Here is a 19,417-nt window from a genome sequence, read left to right on the forward strand (position 1 = left end):
GGCCAAAGACTTTAAAGACGTGTACTGCCTTAAATCTTTATTGCTGCATAGTTCGTTCCATCCTCGAGTACGCATCAGCTGTCTGGTGCCCCTTCTATCAGAACGGAGCTGAACGAATCGAGGCTATCCAGCGGCGCTTCCTGCGGTATGCACTACGTCATCTGAATTGGCACGATCCGCTTTGTCTGCCAAGCTACGAAAATCGTTGCCGCCTCATAGATTTGGATACGCTTCAAGTTCGTAGGAACGCTACTCGAGCTCTGGTTGTGGCTGACCTGCTGACATCAAGAATTGACTCTCCCACGCTGCTGGAGGCTGTCCCTCTTAGTGTACGACCCCGAGGATTAAGAAACCAGCATTTGCAGCTTTACGTTCCCATTCGTCTGAACAACTATGGGGCCAACAGCGCTTTTGTGGGAATCTTAAAAACTTTTAATCGTTTTGCTGAGCATTTTGACTTTGACGTTTCGAGAAATGTGTTCCGAAGGAAAATATTAGACGTGTCTAGAACTGTGTCAAGTGGATTTTAATTTTAGAAAGTTAATTAGGATTAAGTTATCATTTGGATCAACATGTGATCCGTTGATTTTTTATACAAATAAACAAATTCGGGCCAGAATTCGGCGAGTTTTCCTGGCAGCGAATGACTCATTAGTCGCAAAAATTGGGCAACTCAAAAGTTTGCCGTCAAAACGTTCCTGGAGCTCGCAGAGCTGTGGTGTACCGTAAAACCGAACCAGAAGGAGGACGGAACGTTAGAGGCGTCGTGTCGATTTCGCGAAGGATCGCTGAGCAAGAGCCAAGATTATTTTGCTTCTTGACCCAATCAACTATACGTGCACGTCCAAAATGCACCAACGGCCCGGGAAATTTGGAGTCAACTGGAAAAAGCCTTCGAGGACTTTGGATTGTATCGCATAGTAACCCTTATCTTGCATACATTTTTAAGGTCAGTAAATTAGTTTTTCGAACCATTCGAAATTCTCTTCCAGACAAACTTTAGCAAAATTAGAAACAGTTCAATGTCGTATCGTCGTGTATCCGTTCACAAATCGCGGCCGGCGGGTGCAGTGTGTGTTATCATCAGGCAGCAATTGGCATCATCGGGAAGAACCGTAGGCACCTAATGTTATCGATAAGACCCAATATCACACAGTATCGATCACTAGCGACAGATAAGGAGGAGTCCCATTTGAATTGCGAGCGAAAAGCCAAACGTTGCGCTGACTGATTGTCGTTAGTCGTTTTCCGGCCGCTGTCTGTTAGGTGTTTTTTTTTTATTTTGGGGCGCTGCAATGTTCCTCATTAAAGGCTTTTGTTTGGGGATGGTGCTTCTTTCTTTTGGCGCTGCAGCAGCATCACTTGAAAGTACTGGTGGCTCCATAGAGCCCAGAATCGTTGGAGGCTTCTTGGCAGACGCTCGCGACACCAGGCATCAGGTGAGTTGCGATAATTCAAATTTGGAAATTAAAGGTAAATTTAAGTTGGAAAAAGATGGTTTTAATTGGAATTGTATGGACATTGAAAAGTTATTGGAGATCAATGTTTTTAAAAATATTCTCGACTACATAGACTTGGCCGGCGTCGTTATTCGATCATTTGAAAATAGGAATTTGTTAAAACTCTTCAGAAAGACAGTGACTTATTACCAAATATTTTCGTTTGAATCAGCGTCCCAATTAAAGAGGTAAGTCAGTGGCTAGAATATGCCTTTGGTGGATCGTGGTATACCTTAAGCTTATGTTAATTTTCTTCAAATATATGTAGCTGTTCAGGATTCATAATATACCAATGTTATCCATAACAGGAAAACACGAAAGGTCTAGTGCTAGCTATTAGTTTATCGCTGAAGTCCGTTTATTAAGATAGATAAATTTCGACAAACAATCAATCATTTAATCAGTTGTCAACAAAAAAATATGATGTCAGGATTGGAAATTGTCATAACATGGCAACAAAATACTGACTAGGATATATGTCTAAATATTTGTTCCTTATTCTAGCTCTTTGACCCTCAAATATTGAAATGAATTGAACACGCATCCCATATATTGTAAGCATGCATTCTGAATCACCGTAAATAAGTCATTCCAAATTCACCGGACGCAATCTTCTACAGCCGATAAGATATGAAGGCGTTTGAAAAATGACATCGACACATTTTCCTTGGGACGCTGACTGAAGCTATCGCGACCTTCCTTCCTTCCTTTTACGTATAGGTTTCCATCCGAGTAAGATCGATCGATGAAAATCGCTTCGGTAGCGGCCATTCGTGTGGGGGCAGTTTGATCAACAATGTTACGGTTCTGACAGCCGCCCACTGTCTGGTGGACGATAACGATCGGCAACTGCCGGCCAGGTACTTTCGAGTTGTCGGTGGAGACCTGAACCGATTGATGTTGACGGCCCAAACGGAAATCCGTAACGTAGCCCGAGTGGTCGTCCATCAACGATACAATCCGAAAAATTTTGACAACGATGTAGGAATTTTGATTGTGAGTATCTTTGAAGAGTATTGAGGTGGGAAGGTTTGGATAACGATTCAAATTGCAGCTATCAGCGCCGATAGTATTTCCGCATCCGACGCTTGCTCCGATCAACCTGGCGACAGTTAAACCAAATCCATTGGTAAAGTGCCAAACTAGCGGATGGGGAACCATGGAATACGTAAGTCCTGAACAATTAACTGAATATTAGATATTGATAACAAACTCTGTTTATTCAACAGGGCGTCAACGCAGCTCCGGCGCAGTTGCGAGCAGTTAACCTCACCTTGCAGCCCACCGAGGTCTGTAATAATACGCGGGGCAATCGGGGGAATCTTCTTCCGGGCATGATTTGCGCCGGCGAGCTGGAAGGTGGACGAGACGCTTGCCAGGGTGATTCCGGGGGGCCACTGGTTTGCAACGGGCTCCTCACCGGCATCGTTTCCCATGGCTATCGCTGTGCGGAACCGGACGCACCCGGAGTTTACATGGATGTGGCATACTACCGGGAGTGGATTAGGGCCAATGGAGCTAGCGTGGTCGGTTCGATTTTCAATTTAGTCGCGCTAGTGGTTTGCTTATCGATTGTGGCCATGCACTAGTATATGTTTAAGTCTGTAGTTAATAAGATAACGAAACTCAATGTGAGGTCTTTATTATCTTAGAGAAAGTTCATTTGGGTTTTCAACAGACTTGAAGCATAGAAAGAATTTTTGGACTTGGTACAGCTATGGAGTCCCATCTTACCGATACAAGTAGTACATAGAACATATAGCCAAATCGAACGAGGAAGGTTTGATGATAGCCTAAGTTAACGGGATCCATTTTAGTAGAAGAACTCACGTGAGGTATTTCAAACCGTAGGTCCAGGGAGGTCAGAGTACATAACCCAGCAGACGAGAAACATCGAGAGATGAACAACTCTGGAAGACAACACAATTCGACCGGAGGAAAAAAAACAAATAAATAGGCTGATAGTCCCAGAAATTGAGGATATCGAGGGAGCTGTTCCGTCAGCACAATCTTATTGTAGTTAACCACTGGCCCCGTAAGACTAGGAGTTGAACTACAACGTAGAGTATCGTCAGGTGAAAAAGACCTTGGGGCCAGGTAATATTGCGAATAGGGCATTGAAGGCTGCGATCATGGAATTTAGATCTATTCTATTCTATTTTGTTTATTTATAGAGGAATTTAGATCAATGTTACAATTGGCTCTGCTATTTTCATATTGAGGAAGGGAAGGAGGTACCTTTTCAAACTGATGGAAACTTACTTTCCAGGACCGTAAGCTACAGTAGTCCAATGCAGATTTGGAGCCACTCTTTGATTATCGCTAGGACTGCTTTGTTTGTCTCTGTGAAAAGTACCATAGTCTTTACAAGCAAGTTGAAGCCTTCATTTCTATCATCCCTTCCTTCACTTCCTTCGCCACGGGAAGTTCCTCCTTCACGGAAGAGCTGATAGGATCCCCCACCTCTCTTCCTGCTTTCTCTATGGAGCCAGCTGCCTAGCTTGAGATCGACGTAGACTCTTAGCTCCAAACGGATCAGGGCTTGCACCCTTCTCCGGCATCTTCGCTTCCTTTATTTTATCATTAATATTTTTTTTAATTACGAGACTCTTTGGGGAAATACAGGATCGAATGCGCCAGTCTCTTGCTTTACCGCAGCAAGGACTGCAATAGTTTGGGGTTTGTTCCGGTACACGACAGTGTACAGATATCGACTGACACAATAACAACCCGTCAGCCTTCCATGTGACAAGCGCAGTCTTCAGCATGAGTAATTGTTGCTTTCCTGCAGTAAGTCTGATGTAGTATGGGAGGGGGGGGGGGGGTGGGGTGGTATCTGAGTCTTAAAAATCACACACACACACACACACACACACACACACACACACACACACACACACAGAGAGAGAGAGAGAGACACACAGACACACACACACACACACACACACACACACACACACACACACACACACACACACATACACACACACACACACACACGCACACACACACACACATACACACACACACACACACACACACACACACACACACACACACACACACACACACACACACACACACACACACACACACACACACACACACACACACACACACACACACACACACACACACACACACACACACACACACACACAGAGAGAGAGAGAGAGAGACACACAGACACACACACACACACACACACACACACACACACACACACACACACACACACACACACACACACACACACACACACGCACACACACAGACACACACACACACACACACACACACACACACACACACACACACACACACACACACACACAAACAAACGCGCATGTCTGGTTATCGATTCTGACGTGGTGGTTGTTTGTTCAGATGAAAAATTTGAAACTCTCTGGAGCCACCTTTTTTTACTTTCTCAAGAATGATTCCGGTTTTAGGGGAACATGCCCTATTATGCGCCACCTAAGCGAATCGCTGATTTTCTATGTATTCCACGTACAAATTGTGTAAAAAATGGGTATAATCGTTGAAGAAAAGTGTTTTCTACAAATGCCTATGATTTTTTATTACTCAAATTGCTGTAGTTTCTTCAAAAACTTGATTTTTAATAACCATATTCAAAGCCACAGAACAAAACTGTGTTGCAAATACGCGCCGCTGTGTATTCAATACGCGCCTAGCAGCCGAACACACCCGAGAGCAGCCGAAGACCGAAAACACACCAATACTTACAGACACTTTGACTGACAAGAAAATCAAAATGGACTAATCAAAATTAAAAAAAAAGTGAAAAATAGATTTTTGGGGCTGAACTAACTCTCAAAATATGGTTTTAGACTTTTTGTTCATTTTCAATGAAAATTGGCCTTTTTGAAAAATTAATGCTATTTTCAGCCTACTACGATTGGCGCGTTATAACGAGCGCATGAGCCGTGATAGAACATACTCATAAAAAGCATACCTTAGCGAGTTCAGTATGATTTTTTAGCATAAAATCATAGTTTAGATTCTCCTCTATCGATGTGTCAGAAAATATTGTCTTATTCGTTTTTCTCTGCTTGGTGACACCTTATTTAACACGTTCGTCGCCCAAAAAAAATCTCAGAGCATGAAAGTAAAGCGAGAGAGCTTCAGATTTACAACGCGTGGCAGAACTGAGCGGCAACCTTGCTTAAGAGAGCCGTCACCCATATATGGGTGACGTGGCGACGAACGTGTTAAATTGTTTTTAAATTTAGATCAAAATGAAGAAAAACCTAAATTGTGAAATTATCACGACGCAGGGGCATTTTAAGGAAATATTCATACATGCCATGACCAATCACAGCATTTAAAACAAATTGGTAATATTTTGCAGGCTTAAAATTTTTCAGATTCTTCAAAACAAGGGTGGCGCGTATTAGCCGTTATATGAACTTTTCCCCTACTCCACGAATTCCTCTTGCCCGATTATGTTTTGAATGTTGAAGTATAAAAATACCAACATAAAGATGAATTGATATAGACAATAGGTAATTGCATTAGGTGTTTTTTAACCTTCCCAACGAAACACAATTGTTTCTAGCACTGAATCTAATCTACAAGGCAGTCATCACCAATCACGTTCTTTTTCTTTACTGTTGTCACATTTTATTAATATGTTTAAATATATGCGATTCTTTTTTGTTTTTATTTGTTTGTTTCTGACTCGTTATTACTAATGTTTATCATCAAAGAAATATTTCTCATTCATCGAAATTACAAACATCGCTTAATCACTACGTTTTTTTTCCTTGTATTTTTTGGATTTTCAATTTTATTTTATTTTCTGCTCCCCCCCCAGGGCCGGCTTTTACTGTTCCGGCCCCCAGCTAGGGGAAGGGCCAATCGTCAATCACTATTTCAGTAATAATTATAGTAATTATATTCTTACTTGTTTCCTACTAATATTAATGTTATCAATAGTTAATCATTTATAAACAATTGTTACTTCCGCACGCCGCGCACAGTTTTCATTTCTGTTTTATCCACTTGAGAACAGAGTTGAGTGTTTTGCTTTTTGATAAGTTGTAGAGAAGAAAAGAAGTTCTACCACCGGTCGGTCTACCAGAAGCCATTGTCATCCTGAACGAGTTACACAGCTCGGTATTATTGAATTAATCAACGGGGCATTTGATTTGGTACTAATAGGTATTTCAATGGTGCATAACATGAATTGCTTCGAATTAGAAGAGAGAGAAAGTGAATTTTTTTTCAGCAATTGGGAGGGAAATGTGCGTTGCGCGGTACAAAAGCGGGGACACGATGAAAAGTAACGCAACAAAAATACACATTATTATCGTTATTTTAAAGATTTTAATTTGAACAATCAAAAACTAGGTCCTGAAAAGCGATTGCGGTGAAACAAATTGTTCACTGACAGCATTTTTATCGCTTTGTTTTATTAAAGAAACAGGGAAATCGTGCGCCGCTTTTTTGCAATAGCTTAAAAATACAAACAGCTTTAACTTTTTTGTTGTTGTAAACGCGATTCAGGACTGGTACCTACGTGCTTAACGATAGATTCCATTCGATTATTGATCCATACACACTCACAATTGGAACAGCGATTATTACGGGGAGGAAAGTGTATCGTATCGGTTAATTGTAAAGGGGTTATTGTGGGGACCTGCGATTGTTTGATTTTCAAAATAACACGATTCGAAAATTCTTTCTGGTTTAATCCTTTGGAGATCTTTTTTTCTAATTTTAAGAATTTGACCGAAATCAAAATTGTTCGTCGTTCTTATTATATATTGTCATTATGATAGAAATTCACTTTTAAACATTCGATTCGAAATAGACATTCACGGATGTAACAAAAAAAATCATCAGTAACAATAACGCCTAGAACTCAGAATAACCCCTTCAATTAACTGCATATGTGAATCATGCTAGCAGAAAACAACAACTAAGATTGCATAGTTCTAAAACAGCTTTCAAGTGTTTTGGTTTTATTCAAACATGTTTCGATTTTCAGCTAAATCTTACGTTTCCTTTCACAATGTGGTTAGCGAACGGTTGGCTTTTAAGTTCTCTTGTTCATAATTGGGTATTACTGATGTTAGTTAGGAGTCATCTAAACGTGTGGGAGGCGAATGAGATTTTTCGCGCTTATATTATTATTTGCTTATTATGGGTTTTTGTTTGTTTCTGTGTATGCGTTCATTTGTTTTGGTGTGTCGGTTGTGGATTTGCGTAGATCTACGTGAAAACATTTAATTTAATAAAAAGATTTCATTTCTCACCTTTTTTATCCAACTTCTGCGGTTGATTTCTCCATTTTGTTTAATAATAATAATTGGTTAATATAGTGGCTAGCCGTTGTTATAACTCCATATCTTGCGCTTCATCCTCACTGAAATCGGACATACTCGATTCACTGTCGGAACTCTCAGCAGGTTCTTGGTCACGCAAGGCTTCTTCGGTCGCGTATCGCCTCACGTAGTCGGCGACCTTCTTTTTGTACTCCTCTGGCTTGTGCAGATACATGGCCGCAGCATCGCCATTGAGAGGATCGACCGGGTTGGGGTAGGTCAACAGTTGTGGTAAGAACGACTCAAAAATATTGGACAGATCGTACAGGGCCGTCCAGGCCTGATTGATCACGTCCAGACACACCGTCCCGGAAACTTCGTCGATGTTCGGGTGGTAGATTTTGTTCATGAACCCAATGCTGGGAGATTTGAAGGGATAGTGCTCGGGCAGATGAACACGCACCTTCCATACGCCGCCCTCGTAAGGTGTCCCTCGAGGGCCAAAGAACCTGACGCAGAACTCATTCAGACCGCCAAGGATAGTCACTTCGTGTTTGCTCTCGATCAGCTTGATCACGTCGGTGTCCATCCGACGTTTGCCAGCACTCGGGGAGGACATGATGAACCGAAACGCTTCACTTCTGTATCGTTAATCTGTAACAGACAAAATTGAATCAGAAAACGCACCTTTGATTAGAAAACCAAAAGGGACTTAACATCATCTAATATTATGTATATGTGAATACGATCAGTAATTCCACTTTTGCCAGTTTGTGTCTAAGCCTTTCGGAAATTGAGGTGGTAGGAAAACCTCAGATTAACAATGTAAGTATAGTAAAAACACTAGGTACAAATCACATATTTATATCTTGACTCAATTCAAAGTTGGCGTATTTGGTTTAGCGATCAATATGTACTTGAAAATCGTAAAGTTTAGGAATGTTTTTGATAAAAGTTTGCTTAACCAACAACAAATTGAAAGACTCATTGGCCTTTTTTTTAATACCTACACCATGTACTTAGATGTATAAGGGAAACGTAAGAAAAGTTTAAAAATGACAGCAACATGAGCGAGGAGGAAACGAGAACGGGAACGAAACTTAAGACTGTGCGATATGTGACATAGAAAGCCACTCTTCCGTCAACAAAGAAACCACTGTCGTAGTCCTTTAAAAGTTGTTAAAATTCCTTCAATCCACCTCCATCAAATAAAGGAAAACGCGCGCATGGGTTTTCTGGTGCAAATATATATTGTGAAAATTGCTCCACTACATTCTCCATATTTAACCTAATCGACATGCCAGACACTGGGTGCTTGCTTGCTTGTTTTCGCTTCAAGTAAAATACCAGCAAATGGGGAGCATTGCGAAGCATTTTGTGAAAACTAGAACATAGTGCTTCCTCATAAAACATTAACTCGATTAGAACAAAGACGCGACTGACAAAGAATTCGTGTCATCGTGTTTCCTCCATTGGTTCTGTGAATCGATATTGCTGTGGTTTAGTTCTGATGATGATGGGCACGACACGACCGACCCGATACAGAATAATGCGAAGGGGCCGAAAAATCGAGCCCTTGCTGTAGTCCATATTTTCAACCACGCGCGATGATGGTACACAAAAATACAAAACAAACGCTTTGAAAAACCTCTCTCAGGGCTGCTTTGCTTGGTGCTGGTCGTGTGCGCTCTTCTGAACCAGTTCTCGCCATGTCCTCGCCCCGACCCCATCTTCTATGGCCGAAAAATTACGCCTCAACCAAATAAAACCAACAACAACATACGCCTCGATTCAACTCGACAAACTCTGCGTGACCCCCTCCGCAAAACCGATAGGCGATGGATTTGTTTTTTTTCTTCGTCCTCCGTTTTGCCCGTGTTTTGCTGCTGTTGTTGACTTTTACTCAACTCACTTTTAAGAAAAATGATGGGAGGCAAAGGAAAAGATTGCCAATAACAATCAAACATTCACCGAGCAGCACACAAAACTCCACAGATTAAGTAATCTCTCAATTCGTCGTTTGACCAATGTCTGCATCGTCGTCGTCGTCGTCGACGTTTCAGGTTGCTGACATTGTGAACCTGAACCTGATGTAATCTGCACCACTGAACGATGATGATGACGACTGGGACGAAGATGGCTTGCTTGAAAGTCACACAAAGGAGCAACATATCACAGTATGGGGCAAAACCGAGGAAGTGGAAATAATTAGAGAGATATCATACGCTCTTGTTTCACCAATCTAGAACCTTATTTTCCACCTTCCAAGTATCCGAATAGGTACTTATCTACATTAGAACAAAGCAAAACGTGACGTATTTACCCTGAAGCTGGAACGTGAAAATTTCAATAGCTGTCTGATTGATATCTCGTACTGATCTACCTCTGGCTCTCCACTGCTGTTTGATGACGATAATCTATTTATGCTGCACCCACAGCTGCTTCCAATGGCAACATCATCCAATAGATAGCTAGGTACACACGCTCTAGGTATGGCTGTCGAAAGACGAATGGCGAGAGCACAAACACAAAGTTCGATTTCGATTTAGCAACACCACCAATGTACCGTGCATTTAGTTAGCCATGCTCCGTTCGTATATTCCGTCCTGCCCGTGTCTGTGAATGTTCCATCCAGACCACCCCCGACTCGTGGAAACTGTCAGCTGAGCTGAGATGTGTGCCTACCAGGAAGCCATCTACTAGCAACAATATGCACAGCTTGACTAGGGCGAAGGTATGGGTTGAACTGAACTCAACGAATTTGTCGGTCGCGGATCGTAACTCTATTGTGGTCTCTGCTGAGGAGTTTTTTCCGATTGGCCGTCGAGGGATTTTCTGCCAATGGTGTTTTGATTTTCGCTTGTTAGCTGTAGATGACTTGGATGGAAGTACCTCGAACGCATAAACACTCATGCTCTCGATTTTATGTTTTCGGTGGTGTGGAAGAGAGTATTTTGTTTGCGCACACAGTTTCAGTTTGCTACAGCATAACAGCTCTGACTTGACCAGCTGGGCTCAGCCACAGACCTATACCAAACATAAACGGGCCAAAACATATCTCCGTGACCAAAGAGAATATTATTTTCACGATGCTCATGAAAACGTCTAATCCAGATGGTTAACATATAATCTCCCGTATAGTTGACAAACACTTCTCCCATGTAGTGGGGTGTTAGATTGTACTATTAATCATGTTGCTGCAAGATGCAATCACCATATTTTATAATATTCATCAAACAATTCACATAAAGCAAAACTATTTTTAATGGGACACTTTTTGACTCATCTATACTTAATTTCGAAAACAATTGGTAAATCGTCGCCACAAATCGGTTACTACGAAGGAAAAGGGTCATAAATATATTTAATAAACTTAGATTTAAATCGCTGAGATACATATTTTGAAGTTCGGAGGAATATTTAAGATATACTTAAAGAGATTTTGGTTTCATTTTCTAGAAAAAAGCTTTTGAATCTTGTGGTTCGAAAACGTTGCTCACTGTATTCCGTATTCCCCTAAGCAGCTTTGAGATACGCGGAACTCATTTTTGGTGACCCAAAATAAACGACTATCTCTTTCGTGTCCCAGACAAGCATCGCCAGTTTCCTTCAGTCTATCTCCGTCTAACACTTGCTCTTTGTTTTCCGTGAGCTCCCGAGTGTGATGAAAGAGAGCAAAATTATATCTTTTAAGAAAATATTATCGCAACAAAATTAAAATGGATTTTTCCAGACGAAAATTGCCAATCCCCCTACACTACTTTCTCAAATTCAATGCTCGATAATTTCAGCTTCACTTACCAATATGTTCCAGCTGCGGGAAAATGGTTGCAGTTGCACAAAATTTAGACGTAGTTGAGCGCACCCCAAAGTCACTACTTCCTATCAACGCATCAGAAACAGAACAGTGAAATGTACGAAACCAATCAACGACAAGACACCAAGCAAAGCAAGCAAACCTCACTCTCTTAGCCGTCTTAGGACAACCACAAATTAAAAAAAAAAAAAAACCTCACTCGCCAATCGCAGTAGCTCAATCGCGAAAAATAAACGACGAAAACTGAAAACAGCTGAGAAGTTGAGAAGTTTATAACTTCAGAGAGGAAGTTTGCGGAGAATGAGTGTCGAAAGAGCGGAAAGAGAACGGAAAAGAGCGCATGCATCATGGAAAGAAAATATCTCACGGGCATCTCACAGAACACGCTTATAATTTTTCAATTATTAATTACTGTAAATTAAAACTAATACTTGAGTTTCTGATAGTTTTCTCATTTTTATTTCTAATAAGGGGCCGTCACATACCACGTGGACAACTCAGTGGGGGGGGGGGGGGGGGGGGGGGAGGGTATGGAAATGTCCACGATTGTCCACGGAGAGGGGGGTAGGGGTTTGGGTCATATCCACGTGGACATATTTACTTCCAGAATATTTTCTAAAGGTGAATAAATATTAAGATGTTGAAATTAAAATCATAAAATGGCATACCTTTCCAGTTTAAGTTTAAACAATAAGTAGCTACTTGAAAGTAAGTGATAAATATGATAAATAAGAAATTAAAAATTTTAAATTTTTGTTTATATTAGGAAATTATTATTCTGTTTTAAAAAATCAGCCATTTCTATATAACAAAAAGGCAAAAAGTGGTGTTTTCTAAGTGTCAAATTATAGGTATTTTAAAAAAAAACTTTCTCAAATCTGTCCACGTGGACATCCGGGGAGGGGGGTGTGGTAGATATGTCCTGAGAGTATATGTTAAATATCAAATAGTTGAACAAGTATAGTATTTAATAGCGTTGATTAAAATGTACTGAATTTATTAATCTTGCATTATTTATTTAAGATTATTCATCTAAGTAAGATCTGATTAGTTGAAATAAACAGTATGAAAATGATTGTATAATACATTAGACTCATTCAAAATTGGAGTGTGTAAATTAATACAGATAACGCTAACGTAAAATGGTAGAAGTTTGAGCAGTGTGTGAGTGGATAGTGAACTGGTTGGGAGACGAAGACAGGTGTGGATGAATGATGGAGAGTCATTCTAGATTCGATTTTGATGACGAATATACGTGTTTTTCTGGAGATTTTGTGAGCCCGGAAAAAAGTGTTTATTTAAAGTGGAAAAAGGTCAAATCTTAATATGAAATGTTGCGTAAAAAGAAATTCACTACAGGGGGTAGGGGTTTGTCAAATGTCCACGCTTGTCCACGGAGGGGGAGAAGGGGGTAAAAAATCTCATTTTTCTGTCCACGTGGTATCTGAACGGTCCCTAACCGAGATCTCTCTTCACGTTGATTGCTTTTGGCATTTTTTTTTTAATGAATAGCCATTATTTTAATGAATAGCCATTATTAAACAAAATAAGATTCAAGCCATCCAAACATAGCTCTTTGTTATATCGCTTACAAGCAAGATTCAAATTTAAGACAACTTTTCAAACGTAAGTGCGATCCCGAAAACATTGGAAAATAAAAGAAATTAAAACTAAATAAAAAAAAGAATACAAAAATAGTCGAAATAGCAGAAAAGACAGAAATGACAAAAAAAACAAAGGATACAACATATAAAAACACGAAATGACAGAAATGGCAAACTTGACGAACATAAACGAGATAACAGAACAGACAAAAGACAAAAATCACAGAAATGTGAAAAACGCAAATATGGAAAAAATAACAAAATAGGCAGAAATGACAAACAAGACAAATCACAGATGTCCTTGTAATGAAAAAAGGCAACAGATACAACAACAAAAACTGAAAAAATAGAAATAATAATGAGAAAATATAATCTTATTATAACAGATTTGACAAAATGGCAAAATTTGTGTATGAAAATAACGATATGAGCTAACATGTATGGAACAAATGACAAACATAAAAAATGCAAAAACAAAATTGACAAAATTAAACCATATGACAAAAATAACATTAACGGTAGCTAAATGTTAATTTTAAACACTTCTTTTTTTATTATTCTGGAAGCTTTGTATTTTTTTTTTATTTTTAGAATTGTCTCATTTTGGTTATTTATGTCATCTTTGTCGTGATTTTCATTTGAGTGATTTTCGTAATTTCTTGCAATTTTCAACATATTATCTTTATTTTGATGTAGTTTTTCAGTTCGGTAATTATTATTTTTGCCGTTTTAATCATTTTTAACATATTGCATTGTTTTTGTAATTTCTGCTACTTTTGTCAATTTTTCATTTCTCTGATCTTATTAATCTATTTTTTGGCAATTTTGCAATATTTTTATAATAATTTTCATTTTGGTAAATTTATTCGTTTTTTTATTTGTTATTTTTACCACCTTCGTCTTTTAATTTTTTTATCATTTTTGTCATTCAGTTATTTTTGTTCTTATTACCTCTATGATATTTGTCATTTTTGTTATAAATGCATTTTTATCATTTTGGCCTTTCATGTCATTTTTATGATTTTTTTTTGTCATTTTCTTCTTTTTTGTTTTATTTTTAAATAATTTTATAACGTAACTAATTTTTTGTTGTTTTGGCATTCATGTTCATTTTGGCAGTTTTTAATTGTGATCATGTATGTCGTTTTTATCAATTTTGTCATGTTTTTCAGTTTTAGCTATTTTTTTATAGCATTTAAATAGCTCGGGGAGCTGACGCTTAAATTGAAACTAATAAGAAAAGTGTAGAAAATAACAAATGATCTGTTAATCTTAAATAAATTATACTTAAAATGACGAACAACATATTTTAAAAGGAAAACGAGTGAGAACCCTTACAGGCGGAGTTGTTTTGAAGTTTTATTTTTTTTTCAAATTTTAATCATTATTACCGATGTTGTAATTTTTATAAATTTGGTAAATTTTGATTTTTTTTAAATTCAGTTATACTTATTTATCATTTTTTATTCATTTTTTCAAACAACTTTGTCTTTGTCTTTAGCATCATCGACATGTTTGTTATTTTTATCATTTTTGCCAGTTTTCGGATTTTTGTCTTTTTTTTTCTTTTAATTTTGGTCACTTATGTCATTTTTGTAGGTTTCTCACACTCTGTCTTTTTTTATTTTTTGTCTTTTAATCCTTCTGGTCATTCTAGACATTCTTATCATTTTTGTTTTTTTTTTGCATTTTTGTATTTTGTGTCATTTATGTTATTTTTGTCATCATTTTTGTTTTTGTTATGTTTGTACTTTGGTCGTTTGTTAGAGGCCGTTCACTAATTACGTAAGCACGATTTTGGAAATTTTCAACCCTCCCTCCCCCCTGGTAAGACAAAGTAAGATTTTTCAAAACCTCCCCTCCCCCTCCTAGTAAGATCTTACGTTTTTTATTCTTTGAGAAATTGACCCGTTTCTTTCAAAAATAGCTTGAAAATATCATAAATGTGACATACATGCTTCAAAGCAAAGCACTTTTTAAGTAAAATTGGTAAAATTAAAATAACTGTATTTGAAAAGAATAATCTATACAACACAATAGATGAAATGTCATAAACGATTAAAGAAAACATTATTCAAGACCTGGTTGGGGGTAACAATAATTTCCAATAAATTTTCACAATCGAATTAATAATATAAAATCTAAGTTCCGATTTCAAATAGAGAGATCAGGTTAGCTTAAGGCACCATAATTTTTTTTTGTGTTTTTTACCTGAAAATCATAAAAATTTCAAAAAAAATTTTAAATTGCGACCCAGAAATGGGTCTTGACTCAAACATTCAGTCAGCGAAACTTTTTTTGTAGAGAAATGAATCCAACTTAGATGAAATTTCAGGGACTAGATAAGAGAAAATCGATGTTGAAAAACATGCGAAAAAAATTCGCCTTGTCTCCCGGTGAGACTTGAACCCACATCTTGCGCCTCTCCGGGGCCCATGTATTAACATTCTACTACAGGAGACCAACCTGGCGTATGAATATACATGGGCCCCGGAGAGGCGCAAGATGTGGGTTCAAGTCTCACCGGGAGACAAGGCGAATTTTTTTCGCATGTTTTTCAACATCGATTTTCTCTTATCTAGTCCCTGAAATTTCATCTAAGTTGGATTCATTTCTCTACAAAAAAAAATAAAAAATTCAAAAAAAATTCATTCTAAACTACCTGATAGAATTGGGGAAAAAATGTTTAAAGACAATCACGATGTCAACTCATTTTAAAGCTCAGACTCATTTAGCGGTAAGCGATAAGTTTTAGGATTTTTTGGTAAATCTTTTGTAAAATTTAGAGTTGGTAGTGTCTATTACTGAAAAAACTGTCTAGAAATTCATTATTTAAAGCGCCTTATATTTATTTTTAAGATTTTTCTGGATGAAGTCATTTTCGAAATATGATGGATTAAAATCATGTTGTCACAACGCGCCATTTTCCTTGTTGTTTCTATAAATTTTCCAATTAAAAAGATTGTTATGATGCAAAGCGAGAAGCGACGATTTTTAAAAAAAAGTGATTTAGTGTTTTTGATGGCATGATGGTTTGAATTGCTTCTCTATAAATTTTATAGAACCTGCAATTTTTATTATTAACTCAAAGACATTAAAAGATAAATAACATAACATAAAAATTAACCGACAAATAGGTAGTGAGTAAAAAAAACCTGAGTAATATGGTTTCGTATGGCTGTTCATTTTCTCTTGAACTGTGAATCGGGCTTAAGAGATAGGCATTGATTACATGATCGAAATCTATCTCTTTCTTAAAGCTATCGACTTCCGTTTATGACTATTATTTTTTCACTATATCTATATTTGTCTAAAACAATGGGAATGTTTGTTTTGTTTGTTTATTTTATTTAACGACCGTTTAACAGCTTTGGTCCTTCTGGTCGACACAATGGGAATGTAATTACAATAATCAGACTTTGGCTCTTCAAACCGGCGGTACATACCTATACATAAAAGAGTTGTAAAAACAACTTTGTCATTTTTGTGATTTTTTATTATTTTGCCTTATTGATAATTCATTGCGGACTGCGATGGCCCATTCGAAATTTTAAGCAAATATCTACTAAAGAAACCTCGATTATTGCAATTCGTTATCATTTTAATCGATTATAATGTACCCACCTACCCAGCAATAGATAACGGACAATGTTTCATTCAGCTTTCAGACTCAGATTTTCGTTGGCCAAAAGTTTTTCGTTTAGTTTGCTTCGTGTACCAAATCGAAATGTTATCACTCGTAACGTTATCGCCATTGTTGCTGTTTCAAATAGTGCCGACAGCTATAACATCGAGCGTTTCTTCAAGTACGTGCCCTCATGTAGCTAAAATTACATATGCTCGTTCTTTGACCGACACCATATTTCTATGTTCCGGCGCACTGATCACTCAAAAGCATGTCCTAACGACGGCACGTTGCCTACATCTGGAGGAAAAACTGGTGGAGTATTCTCGAACTAATGTTCACGTTGGAAATTTGGACAATGTGATGGAATCCTTCATTATGGTGGTACAGTCGATAAGTATACATGAAAATTTCCAAGCTGGAAAACGCGAAAATGATGCTGGTGTGTTGAAATTTTACGGAGAGGTTCCGATCATGGCAACGATTGCACCGATTCCAATCGGATCCACGGACATGGCTATTGGTACAAGCTGTACAATTTGCGGTTGGGGTCTAAATCTAAGCGAGGAATCAAAACCAGGGGCTACACTGAATCGATTGGAGATAAGCGTTGTCGACAAAACTGCTCAGCAATGTCAATTCGAAAGAAGTCCGTTGCTATCGGATGACATTTGCGGTTCGAATCTGGAAGTTGAAAGAGGAACGTGCCTTGAAGATACAGGTGCACCATTGGTGTGTAACGGGCAACTTTTCGGAATTTTGAGTCCCAGTGAAGGATGCTCAGCAACACAGAACGAGGTATCGATTTTCAAAGATACCTTGGTGTATCGCGAATGGATAAATCAGGTCATAAGGGAATCGGAAACTACCACAATTCAATCAACATCAACAACGCCGGCTGACGATGATGATCTGGCATGCACGTTTGGTTTGAGCACAATGCTGTTGATGGTATCGTTTACTTGTTTGGTTTTAAATCAGTTTTAATTGGAAAAAGTGAAATTCTTGTTACTTGTTACTTAGTTATATAAATAAGAGCACCGATTAACTTCATAATTTGCTTCTGAATTCGATTTTTCATTAAAAAGTTTGAGATGAGAATTTAAAAAAATATGGTGGCTCCAGAGAGTAAATATCAAAATATGACAGTTTCTTACAAAAACCTCAAATAAGTGTTTAATCATTTTCGAATTCTATTCATCAGCTTTCGAAACAATACTGGGTTACTCTTCTTGGTATCGCTTTTTCTAAAGGGCGTATGCGCAAAATGGAAAAAAATCGGCTGGGTGAGATAGTACCGCCGAAAACCTTAATTTTGAATGATAGATGGCTGATTTGTGATTGAAATATTTGATTGAATTGCCTCTACATTCTGATATTTAGCTAAAAAAACTGAAATTTAAAAAAATGTTTTGTGTTATAAAAAAATCATTTTTTTCTTTTTCTGGTATTTTAAGCCTTTGGGATGATTCATCCCGAGTTAAAACAAATCTTAAAACTACAAGTAATTTAAACGTGTGAAATTTTTGAAAATCGGTTCAGTTGTTCCTATGAGATAAGGTGCTAGATCTGCGTTCTCACTTTTTTTGAGCTTGTATAACTTCCGAAAAGGTCCAGCTTTAATCATACATGATAACCATTGGAACGTTTGGGATGACATTCTTGTTTCTGCTTTGATTCATAGATAGCATTGATATAGAAATATGGTTGAAAAGGTAGACAAGTCTAGAGCGCACATTTATCACAAGCCATTAGTTCAGGAAATTTCACCGCATCATGAGCCTCTGGAAGACTGTTTTATCAGTTTCGGTACTTATATCACTGCAATCATCATTCACAACTTCATCAATGCTGCCCCAAATAGAACCGATGGACTCCAGACTTATCGGTGGAACCCATGCGTCTTTGCAAGATTTCTCGTACTTGGTATCGATTCGATTGCAGGTTTTGGAAGTTGGACGTTTCGGAAATGGTCATCTGTGCAGTAGCGTATTAATTTCACGTCAAGATGTGCTAACAGGTGCGAAGTGTGTTTTAAATGGAAGCGGGCCTAGAGATTCCAAAGAGTTGATCGTGATTTCCGGTATTACGCAGCTTGGCAACAATACAGGAGCAGTGCAGTCTCTTATTGCGACGATATGGTTACAGGAAGATCAGAATTTAGCTATCATACGTTTGCAAACACCTATCGAAGGCTCTACAATCGTTATCTTGAACGAATTTCATCAACAGAATGATAAAAGATGTATGGTTGTGGGGTGGAGTTCAAATAGCACCGAGGAATCTGTTGTTCAAAAAAACTTACGCGAATTTTATGTTCGATTAGATAGATCCACCAATGTTCTGGATATTTTCTACATAACACTCGAGGAACCGCACTTTGGAATTTGTTTTGAGGATATGGGTGTCCCGTTGTTGTGCGATGGATCTCTCATTGGCATTCTAACTCGAAGACCGCCTCGTTGTGAATCGGCCAAGGTGGAGTTCTTAAGTACTCAAATTCACTATCAATGGATCATGTCTCACATGAACAGTGGCACAAAACCGTTAGACAGAAATATCTTTATAGTAATCATTAACTG

At 38.2% G+C, this 19,417-nt stretch overlaps 4 protein-coding genes across 9 annotated transcripts; 3 read left to right on the plus strand and 1 right to left on the minus strand.

Annotated features, from left to right (window-relative positions):
• The first annotated feature begins 1,242 nt into the window (after positions 1-1,242).
• On the plus strand, positions 1,243-3,129 carry LOC129738703 (trypsin alpha-3-like). The gene is made up of 4 exons (XM_055729957.1): positions 1,243-1,439; positions 2,220-2,495; positions 2,554-2,667; positions 2,729-3,129. The coding sequence occupies exons 1-4, from the start codon at positions 1,296-1,298 to the stop codon at positions 3,086-3,088; spliced, it is 894 nt and encodes a 297-aa protein (XP_055585932.1). The 5' UTR covers positions 1,243-1,295; the 3' UTR covers positions 3,089-3,129.
• A 3,347-nt stretch (positions 3,130-6,476) lies between these two features.
• On the minus strand, positions 6,477-11,748 carry LOC129738794 (ubiquitin-conjugating enzyme E2 H). Of its 6 annotated transcripts, XR_008735643.1 has the most exons (3): positions 11,591-11,748; positions 7,781-8,443; positions 6,477-6,617 (listed from the first exon to the last, which is right to left on the minus strand). XR_008735643.1 is itself a non-coding variant. In XM_055730084.1 (2 exons), exon 2 carries the CDS (start codon positions 8,406-8,408, stop codon positions 7,860-7,862), a length of 549 nt encoding a protein of 182 aa, XP_055586059.1. In that variant the 5' UTR covers positions 8,409-8,443; positions 11,591-11,748; the 3' UTR covers positions 6,477-7,859. The 6 variants fall into 6 exon arrangements, 5 of the variants coding, with proteins under 5 accessions (XP_055586059.1, XP_055586061.1, XP_055586060.1 ...); XM_055730084.1 differs by having other exon boundaries at positions 6,477-8,443; XM_055730086.1 differs by lacking the exon at positions 11,591-11,748 and adding an exon at positions 10,173-10,524 and having other exon boundaries at positions 6,477-8,443.
• Positions 11,749-16,937: 5,189 nt separating this feature from the next.
• Positions 16,938-17,822, plus strand: LOC129758726 (trypsin-like). The gene has a single exon (XM_055756334.1). The coding sequence runs from the start codon at positions 16,938-16,940 to the stop codon at positions 17,820-17,822; it is 885 nt and encodes a 294-aa protein (XP_055612309.1).
• Positions 17,823-18,611: 789 nt separating this feature from the next.
• Positions 18,612-19,386, plus strand: LOC129758739 (testisin-like). The gene is made up of 2 exons (XM_055756341.1): positions 18,612-19,326; positions 19,370-19,386. Exons 1-2 carry the CDS (start codon positions 18,612-18,614, stop codon positions 19,384-19,386), a joined length of 732 nt encoding a protein of 243 aa, XP_055612316.1.
• Positions 19,387-19,417: the final 31 nt, after the last annotated feature.

Source organism: Uranotaenia lowii, chromosome 1 (assembly GCF_029784155.1).
Source record: "Uranotaenia lowii strain MFRU-FL chromosome 1, ASM2978415v1, whole genome shotgun sequence".
Lineage (NCBI taxonomy): Eukaryota > Metazoa > Arthropoda > Insecta > Diptera > Culicidae > Uranotaenia > Uranotaenia lowii.